This window comes from Montipora capricornis, chromosome 8 (genome assembly GCF_036669925.1).
Source record: "Montipora capricornis isolate CH-2021 chromosome 8, ASM3666992v2, whole genome shotgun sequence".
Taxonomy (NCBI): Eukaryota; Metazoa; Cnidaria; class Anthozoa; order Scleractinia; family Acroporidae; genus Montipora; species Montipora capricornis.
Genome location: NC_090890.1, coordinates 33678791 through 33688790, shown reverse-complemented (window position 1 = coordinate 33688790; position 10000 = coordinate 33678791). Strand labels below are relative to the sequence as shown.

General features: G+C 40.8%; 1 protein-coding gene across 1 annotated transcript in view; it reads right to left on the bottom strand.

Annotated features, from left to right (window-relative positions):
• LOC138013953 (MFS-type transporter SLC18B1-like) overlaps positions 1-10000 on the bottom strand; it is a 38984-nt gene that overhangs the window by 28049 nt on the left and 935 nt on the right. The window contains exons 2-4 of the mRNA XM_068860986.1: positions 2774-2869; positions 1370-1443; positions 1121-1268 (exon numbers count right to left, since the gene is read on the bottom strand). Coding sequence (XP_068717087.1) covers positions 1121-1268; positions 1370-1443; positions 2774-2869 — 318 coding nt within the window. The remainder of the gene's footprint in view (positions 1-1120; positions 1269-1369; positions 1444-2773; positions 2870-10000) is intronic.

The following is a 10000-nucleotide window of genomic DNA, read 5'->3' as shown; positions in this document are numbered from 1 at the left end:
AAGTAACAAATGCATGTATTTAAGTTTTAGCAGTATCGTAACTCAAAAATTTTCTAATCTTAGCCATGTTTCTAATATGATAAAAAGCTACTCTACAGATGTTCTTAATATGTTCACCAAAGTTCATGTGATTATCAAATGAGACGCCAATTTTTCGCAGCACTTTGATATAAATGGTAGATTTGACATGGGCCTATAGTTGGAAAGTATTTCGCGATCAGAAGTAGATTTCTTCAATGACGGTATAATCAATGCCATCTTTAAAACAACAGAAAATTGTCCATGCTGTAGAGACAGATTAACAATCCTTGTTATGACTGGAAGAAGAATATCATAGCACTGTCGCAAAACCAAAGGTGGAACTGGATCAAGTTGACACGATTTAAGTGATGAACCTTTAATGAGGCTAGCTAATTCTTCACAGCCAACTAATTGGAAATTGGATAACTGTGACTGACAACCAGTCTGACTGGTCTCAGAATAATCATTCGTGGTGGTTTGCTTTCATCTGATCAAGATCTTTAGAGATCATCGAGATTTTAGCATGGAAAAAGTCAGCAATTTATTAGCTAAGCGTTCATCATCATCTGCAGTAGGCAATTTCTTAGGAGCTTGACGATTCATGAGTTTACTAACGTTGGAAAAGAGCTTTTTCGGATCACACTTTTGTTCTTCAATCAAAGTAGAGTAGTAAATCCTCCTTGAATCAAAAATAAGCTCTTTTACAGCATTGCATTGCATGACATAAAGTTCGTGGTCAATAGTTAAGTGAGATGATCTCCATCGACGTTCCAATTTCCTTCGCTTTTTCTTTGCCTCATCAATTTCGGGTGTATACCATGGAGCACGTGGACGGAGCGTGAGCAACACCGGCCTCACTTTCATATAAAGGCCAGGTAACTAAGCAAACAACTGTAAAGAGGTCTATTGATCAATCAGAAAGCGTGCTTTACTTTTGTTGCATGTGTTATAATAATGATGCCGTTATCCATCATACAAGGAACTCGGAAACGTCCCTCTGAGGCTTAAAGTTGAAATTTGTCGTTGGGTTCGTGCCCCTGATATCTTTTCCAATAAATGGCCTAAAGACAGAAGACTAGAAGAACAGCAAAATACCTACCGTGATTGATCCCACATTCTTTGGGAACTGTTCCATAATTATGGATATAGCTGAAGTTTCTGCAGCTGCTCCTCCCATGCCCGAAGTCGCCCTTAATGCAAAGCACACAACTGCAAAAACAGTTTCATCTGAGATCATACCACTAAAGCTGAAACAGAAGGAACCAAAAATATATCAAAAAAATAATTGTGAGGGAAAAGAAAATCCAGAAGATAAATATTACCACTTTGCACACACTTTCTTACACACCCAAACAAAATTTGTGATCCGCTGAAGACAGCAATCCCAGTGAAAAGCACAAATGCATCATTATATTTTGGTATCTGCAATTTCAAGTGACATTAAAAATAATATAGACCTTATTCGCTTGTACATTTTGTTTTTCCAGTTCAGATCGATACTCAGGAGATGTGATACATCCATTCTCCCGGTTACTATCAAATTTAGAATATTAGTATTACTTTATTCTCAACGTTGGTAACAAAACTGTCTCTTTACGGTTAATTTTTAATGTGAACGTGAACAATGAGGTTACCGCAAAGTCAAGAAAACAGGCCAAAGATGTGTGCGAAGATTATGATCAGGACATCTAGGCTGTATGCAATAATTTGAAAAATTATCTGCCCACAAGAAGAGAATTGACCTCTGAGTAACAAAATAATAATGACAATGCTGCCGAGTACTGACTTTGCAGTTAACTTCATCCCTATATACTGTTTTTAAAGTGCCTTTCAACTTAGCACACTTTTCCACTTTATTTATTCTCCGGAATCGTCTGAAATACATCGTGTCGATTCTAGGACCTTATGATTGAGATTTCACTTTTATTGTCTTTGAAAGACGGGAAAATTGGCCACACTTTGATCTATAACCGAGCAATGAAGGGGAATAGTTTTGATACTGGGTTGACTGTGACGTAAACCCAGTATCGAGCTCATTCCCCTTCATTACTCGGTTATTAATCAAAGTGTGACCACTCTTTTCCTGTCTTTCAAAGCCAATAAATAAGTGAAATCTAAATCAAAAAGTTCTGAAAACAACACGATATGTTTCGCACGATTTCGGAGAATAAATAAAGTGGAAATTTGTGTTCAGGTGATAAGAACTTTAAGGCTGACTGGACCTTTTTACAGGTGTTTGCTTAGTTACCTGGCCTGTGAATGAAAGTGAGGCTGGAGTTGGCTTTGTTAAGATACCTTGATGTTGTCCTCATGCTTGCAGTTTAAATTTACATAAGAAAGCAGTGAGGTTTCCATCAAAACAAGGTCAATTCTAGCCTCACTTTCATTCACAGGCAAGTTTCAAGTTCCAGGTAACTAAGCAGACACCTTTAAGATGGCCTGTAAAAATCCAAGATATTTAAAATTATAATTATTGTAATACACCCTCAAATAATGGTGTTCCTGAATATCTCCTCTAGTATTTGGGGATAATGTTTGCGATAAGCGTATTTTGTTATTCGTCCATATTTCGTACGTATTGGTGGTACGTTATCTGTGCTAGGGAGTCATCACACATTGTGCGTACAAACGCTAAAATGTCATTTGAACAAAAGAAAGGAAATATTAAATCTTCGTCAAATCAAACTACTTTTAATTCTGCAGGTGACACTCTGACAAATTATAATTATTACTTACTCGCAAATTTACTTACAAGATGTCCAAAAAGTGGAGAAGAAACAAATATTACAAATGGATACGTTCCAAAGATAAATCCCACAACAGTTTCAGACACTCCTTTGTCTCTTGCCTTAAAAGTTGGACAAAAGAGATAAAAATTAGATTGGTGTGTTTAAGGTAATACTAAAAATGCACCATTTAAATGTTGCAGCAATATGGGTTAAAATTTGTCGGGCAAAGAAATGTTGCAGGACCTGTAACTTAACATTATTGTACTAACAACGATGAGCTCCTAACTGCTCCAACATGTTGGCCGACAGTGCTATAACATTTTGCTGTGCGGGGCTTTCTATTAATATTATTTTAGGCGAGGTTTTCAGGAAATATAGTTTCTAGTAAGTTGATGCTTATGCTCCGTAAGTGCACTGATGGAAAAACTCAATCATCCTGTACAGGAACTTGAATTAAGTGAAATAATTAAGACAAAAAGTGGTAATGTAGTGATGTTGCTCTTCAAAATGAAATTAGTAAATTATTAATTTAATTCACAAAGGTGAATTCAAATTGTGGGTAATATTTCTCTCATTGTTTTGGGATCATTTATTAAAATATTCGTATTTACAAGCAGAGTAGAGAACCAACAAACTCAACCCAAATATGACGCCGGATCTGGGAACTGAACTCGGGCCACATTGATGGGAGGTGAGTGCTCTAACCACTGCGCCATCCCTGCTCCTTCGATGACACGTCAGCCAGCTTCGATATACAAGGAAGGCACTGTTCTTGAAGGGAGGTGCTGAGTACCATGCTTATTGGAAAAGCAAGAATTTCAGCATTTTCAACAGCCAGTTCGGGATCTCATCAGAACCACAAGGTTTAGATGGGTTAATCTTCATCAACAACTTATAAATCCGCAAATCAGACACTTCAGTGAGCTCCAATGAATCTTCATCCACGGGTGGATAAGCCAGCGGTAAGGGTAGACGATATTACTCTAATGGCTCTTAGGAACGCCTCATTGATCGCATGAGCGAACTCCTTCGCTTAAAGATTTTCAGTGCCTTCTACTTGTATTTGTATTTGTTCCCCAAGAACCTTTGCGCACCACACAGCCTTTCTTTTACGGCTTCATTGGAAAATTTGAAAATTTCCATAGTATGTAAAAAAAAGATGTAAATAACATGTAAATCATCAAAAAGATACTGTAAGTAAAAATTTACATGATTTTTAACCATTTACATGTTTTGAGAAATCCTGTAAAAAACATGTAAATATTTCAGGTGAAATGAATAATATCTTGTAAAAAGCTGGGACATACGACCATGCAAATCCAATAAGAGAACTTGTAAATATCGTGTAAACCGACAGTACACAGCACTCGGATACCTTCCAAATTCAACTCTACGACTCCTTCCGCGTATCGCACTTTAGCACAATTTTTGCTGTAGAACAGCGGCTTTTGTCCCTCACCTTTGGCTCGGCTTCTCAGTCTCAGTGCTCGGCTTTTCAGTGTCTGTCAAGCTGATCCCTTCAGGTTCACTGTCATTCCGTTCAGCAGACGTCATTGGTAAGCGCAGGAGTTCCTGGTAGGTAATTGCCCACAACGGTCTATGATGTTTGCGCCGCCATGTGTTCGCGCTCTTCTCACCTCTGTTAGCCGGGGTAACCCGGTACGAACCGTTTACGTGGCAAAAGACGGTCCTCCTGGAAGGGTGCCCGGGGCAAATGGACAGGGTGGCCCTGGGAAGGCGAGTTACCCTGTAAAGTAATCCCTTCTGACCAGTCTTACCAGCACAAATTGAGTTATGGGCGATCTGCCTCCGCGGAGAGGAAAATCGAGCAAAGTGCATAGAGGCTAAATGAAGGAAAGCAGAAAACACCCAACACTCAATAGAAATTATCCAAAAGAAGGAAAAGAACCCGAAGCTAATAAACCAAGCCCGACACTAAAAGGAGCCATAGGGTGGAGGGCCAGTGCTACGGAGAAACCAAAGCCGAGGCTGGAAACCTTAGCGACAGATGGCTGGGTGGGGGAAAGGCCAAGATGACATTCTTTAAATGTTTGTATTCACAGTAAACTCTTTAAGAGTCTAGCTGAAAAGGAAGTGATGAAATGGTATATGAGATTAATCATATATGAACTGCGGATATGAAATCAAGTGAAGCTATGATCTTCGCAGTTATGAGAGCAATTTTTGCAATTGCGTAGAGAAGCCTGAAAAATTCAGGACTTCAAAGGGGTTTGAACCCGTGACCTCGCGATTCCGGTGCGACGCTCTAACCAACTGAGCTATGAAGCCACTGACGTTGGGACGTTGGGATAATAAGAGGCTGAGGCAGAGTCTTTCCAACCGACGTTGCATATGATATCCAAAAGAGAGGAGCCTGAAAAGACGACGGTCAAGGTGCTGCCATTTTTAAAACTTTGTAAAGTCTCTCCTTCGTGAAGAGCGTCGTGCTTGATGTAAAACTTGCGACGGGATTCAGCTTTAGAGAGGATGGGAGTGGCTTATCCAAAACGCTGCCTTGCTGCGAGGTAGGGCGGTATAAAAACCCACAACGCAAATCTATACAGATGTTACGCGAATTAATGAAATAATTCTCGATAGCTCTAACAGGACGTATAAGAGGATTAGGGTGCCCGCGAAGACCAAACGGGTTGGAGCCCCCATCCCTTAGAGTCTTGCCTCAAACGTGGTTAAATAAAAAAATCATCATCCCCTGGGAAGAGAGCAATCTCCAAGGTCTTAACTTGACCGCCCCAGTCACCACTAAAGAAGAAGAATATAATAATAATAATAATAATAATAATAATAATAATAATAATAATAACTTTACTTAACCACGGAATTCTTATCACTAAAAAGTGGTCTTCTAAAGAGCCGTGCGCACACACTAACACTAATAAATATATTACCTTAGTAGTTAAAAGCAAACATTTGGTCTTGAGTACATTAAGACTTGGACAGTTAGAGTCGAGTCATTGTTTCAGATTGCTTAGATCGTGAGTCAGGGATAAAAACAGCTCTTCAGGGCTTTTAAAAGCATATACGAGATTAGTGTGATCGGCATACGTCCTCACGTTCTCATCTTCAGAGAAGAGTGGCCTGCTTGGGGGTAATCCGGGCCTGAATCTGCTCATCAGTGACAGACTTAAAAATAACGCTTGACCATATCGTCAGCGGCCGGGTTGCCAATGAGCAAAGCATTATTTCAGTCACCCTGGAGCCCCATCTCATTAAAAATGGCGCGGAGCTTACCTATGTACGAATGGACGGTTTTGTAAGAAAAAACGTAGGGGACACTTAAAGCTGACCGGTCCTTTTTGCCCAGAAACAGAAAACCATGGATATAAACGCGTGTCTTACCACTAGAGTCCTTTAAGACTAAAAAACGGCAAACGTTCCAAGGCGTCGCGCGTTGAACAGTGACTTTCGACTAGCGAGGGCAAAGAGGAAACGCTCGAACTCCTTCTTTAACGACTGTTTTTGTACGTAGAAGCCAAAAAGCTGTTTTGTAAATAACGAAGAAAGCTATCAATGTCGTTGAGGTCACACGTAATCGGAGCAGGAACGGGATCAGAAGAGCCGCAGCTCTGACAAAAACGATGTGGTCATTGGCGTACCGACAAACAGGGCAGGAACAGCTAGAGAAAAGCTGGGAAACGTGAGGGAGACGCTGCAAACAAAAGGTAAGAGAGACAAAATCAGACTCAAAGACGTAGTGACCACCTCCTATATTAACAACAAAACTGTGGACTGCTAAGAGCACAAAGCAAACGTAAAGAGAGAACTAAGGCAAAAAGCGTAAAACCCACAGATCCCAAGGGGTAGGCCATACGGGACAAAAACCCTCCAGAGACGGAGTTAAGACACCTCGAGAACCCCGAGGGGCAAGAAGGAAAGAGTCAACTACCTGGGACTTGATGCAAGGCTACCAAAATTCCCAAGGGGAAATGTCAGAAACGCATAAAGTGTGACACGGAACAGTAGAATCTTGAAGAAAACGATGTACTTGCGGAAAAAGAGCAATGGGGGGAAATAACATAGGGTTAGAGAAAATATGGGGAAAAATGGCAGGAGACTGCGATTTCGATTCGATTTTGACCATAACCCTGAGTGGGTATAGGGCCAGACACTCTCCTTCGCCATGTCACACGGTCACGAGCAGCCACTGTTGCCTCGCTCCATTAGACAAACCCAATGCTGTTCTTTCTTTTTCTGCAGTTCTCCGCCAAGTCTCTTTCGGTCTGCCACGACGTCTTCTTCCCGCTGGGGCCCATGTTAATGCTGTCTTCGGATGTTATTTGGATCCGATGAACTTCCAGCGCCGGTTTCGAGGAGATTGCGCAAAAACATTAATACCGGAAGAACCAGGAGTTGGGTGCGGAGAAAAGAACGGAAGCGGAGAACCATCCCTTGCAAACTGAACATTGGAAGGGAGGGCCATGAGATCCGCGGAATGGGGGCCAAACTGAGGCTGAAAGCGAAGCCAGGCCTTCTCCGAAAGCTTAGAATCCTGCAACGGAAGTGTACGGACGGATAATCGGCGGGGTTGAGAGACGAAAGGAAAAACAGAAGGTTCAGCTGAAAATTGTATCCCATAGACAGTCAAAAGAGCTTCTTAAGGGCGTCACATGGCTAGTAGGACAAAAAGCCTTGACGCTTCCAAGATCAAATAAGCACCTGGCTATCTGCAAAAATATCCACACGTCGGCCTTGCGCTGAAGAGAAAAAGGCTCCCAACTTGCAGTAACACTGGAAATTTGTGCAAAACGTTTGTTTTAACCTGCAAACGCATGTTTTCTTGAAAACTGTTTTTTTGCAGTGTTTTTAGCGGTTTTCGAGGAAAAACCATGAAAAGATTATCACATCAAGATAACCATTTGGCAAATATCTAACTAACAACGGAAATTTGTTTAAAACGTTCGTTTCAGCCTAAAAATGCAGGTTTTTGTAAAAAGTGCTTTTTGCCAGTATTGTCATCAGTTTTCGAGAAAAACTTTAAAACGATAATCACACCTACAGTATCATTTCCAAGGGGAACTAGGGAACAGAAAACAAAAAATTGTATGATAACAAAACAGCATAAGTTTATTCAATTCAAAGTATACATCGAAAGATGACAACTGGGGGTTCGAAACGCCTCTACCGTGAGAGGACCGCTGGAAGAGGAGGAATCTGGCCCTGTTGGAAATATATCTCGATGGGAAGAGGAACAACATGGTGGTTGCATTAGTGAGGTCCGTCACTACGTCAGCTTTAGTTGGCTGAAGCGATAAACGACAGGTCCTACGACTGAGATCGCAGTTACTCCCTACCCGAGTGGATCAGGCAAAAAAGACGAGAACGGGACCAGCAGACCAGACTTTGTGTAGACTATGCGGCAAGGCTCCTGAGACGGTAGCACACATTTTGTCCGTGTGTCCTGCACTTGCGCAGTCCAAATATCTGCAGCTGCCAATGCGGTGTTGAAGACAGTCTTCTTTATAGACAGCGGACCACCATGGTATTTATCAGTCGAGCCGAAACATGTCAACGAAAAGGACCTAGCGCTAGCATTTTGGGATGTCCAAGTGTATGTAGACCGTGTAGAGGTCAGAGCCAATCGATTTGACACTCGAATCGTAGAAAACATTGCCAAGTCTATTATGCTACTACATGTAGACATAAACTGCCCGTGGTTAGCTAACAAGGTGACCAAGAGCTGCGAGAAGACAGAGAAGTATGCCCCATTGCGGTTGGAACTGAAGAGACAGTTTGCGCGTTATCAAGTCAAGCAAGTTAACATGTTAGGGGGGGTATAACAAGGAGTTGGGCAACCTTGTTCCCATTGACACAGTTGTTGAGCTGGTTTTTTCAGTGTTTTACAAAGTGTTGACATTCTCTTCGTAAGAAAAAAACAGCTATAAACACGTGTTTGGACGAGATTAAAGGAAGAGATATAGCATTTATGAGCGATTGGCTTAAAAAAGTTCTCAAAAGTTGAGTAGTGTTTTTGAAGGTATATGTATGAAAAGTAGAGAGTGCTTAAGTATTAATTATTTTAGATTTTAATGATGTAGATTTTTTAAATACAAGGAGTCAAGCTGTGGCTTTGTCCCGCGGTTGTGTCGGCAGAGGGTTTTAGAATAGCCATAAAACAGCAGTGAACCATGAAGGAAAAAATACTGTCGAATGAAAAACCGCTTTGGTTTAAACTGCAGAATACCCTGCCACTTGAAACATTCTACGTGGCCATCTAACTAATTAATATATATTCCTAGTTCTTAAAACATACCGCGTACACAAAGAGAGTGATATTATTAAGAAAGCTACACCGTTATAGAAAAGTACTGTAAATTTTTTTTGGCAATTCGGATCCAATTAGCTAAGCGACTATTTTTTCCTTTTAGTAACTGAACTGTCAAAGGAATTTTGGCTGCGTAATTCGTCTTTGTCATACTTACTATACAGTGAATATGAAGGATACGTTTTCACACTCCATTTCAGTGTTAAAGCTGCACGTTAGAGGTAATCAATCGACACTGAAAAAATTAAAATACATGCAGTCGCAAAACGCTCTAGGCTCTGTTGTTGATATGTATACAGTTCCCCTTGTTGAAAAACCTATGCCGTCTTTCGGAGTTAGAGCAACTAACACTTGCTTATTGCATTATCCGACTTAATTCAATTTCAAGTCATTTTTAGTAGTTTCAATATTAAAGTTGTGTTTTTGTATTAACTCAAGTCTGGTAAGAACGGCATCATCATATTCATGTAAATGGTCACGAAACATGTGTTGCCATGTTTATAAAAAAGCTTCATTGTTTTTTAGGAGTGGCATTTGGTAGGGCATTTGAACACCACTTTGGCCCGAGGGGCAGGAATTTGAACGATCCAGTCTTCAAAAGTTCAAATGCCGGGGTTTGCCCAAGAAGGGGGTGGGGGGGGGGGGGATGTTAAAGTTTCGAGTTGATCGGTGCATACATTCATGAGTAGGCGACAAACCTCATTTGTGCTACAATAGGTCTGGTGACAATTTAAAATCCACTCTATTGGTTGCGGTTCAGTAGGGAGTTAAACAATAGTGTAAAGTTCTATTGTTCAGTGTTGCCCTAAGGATTCAAAACACCAGAGAGCTGACACTAGAGTAGTATTTAAACACTAATGTTACACTGTGATTCTCTCAAGTGTGACCGCAACCATTGTCATACTCGGGGAAATTAGCATAAACTTCTGATGTAAACACGGTTGGAAAGTAAGAGGTCATCGTTTCAGCA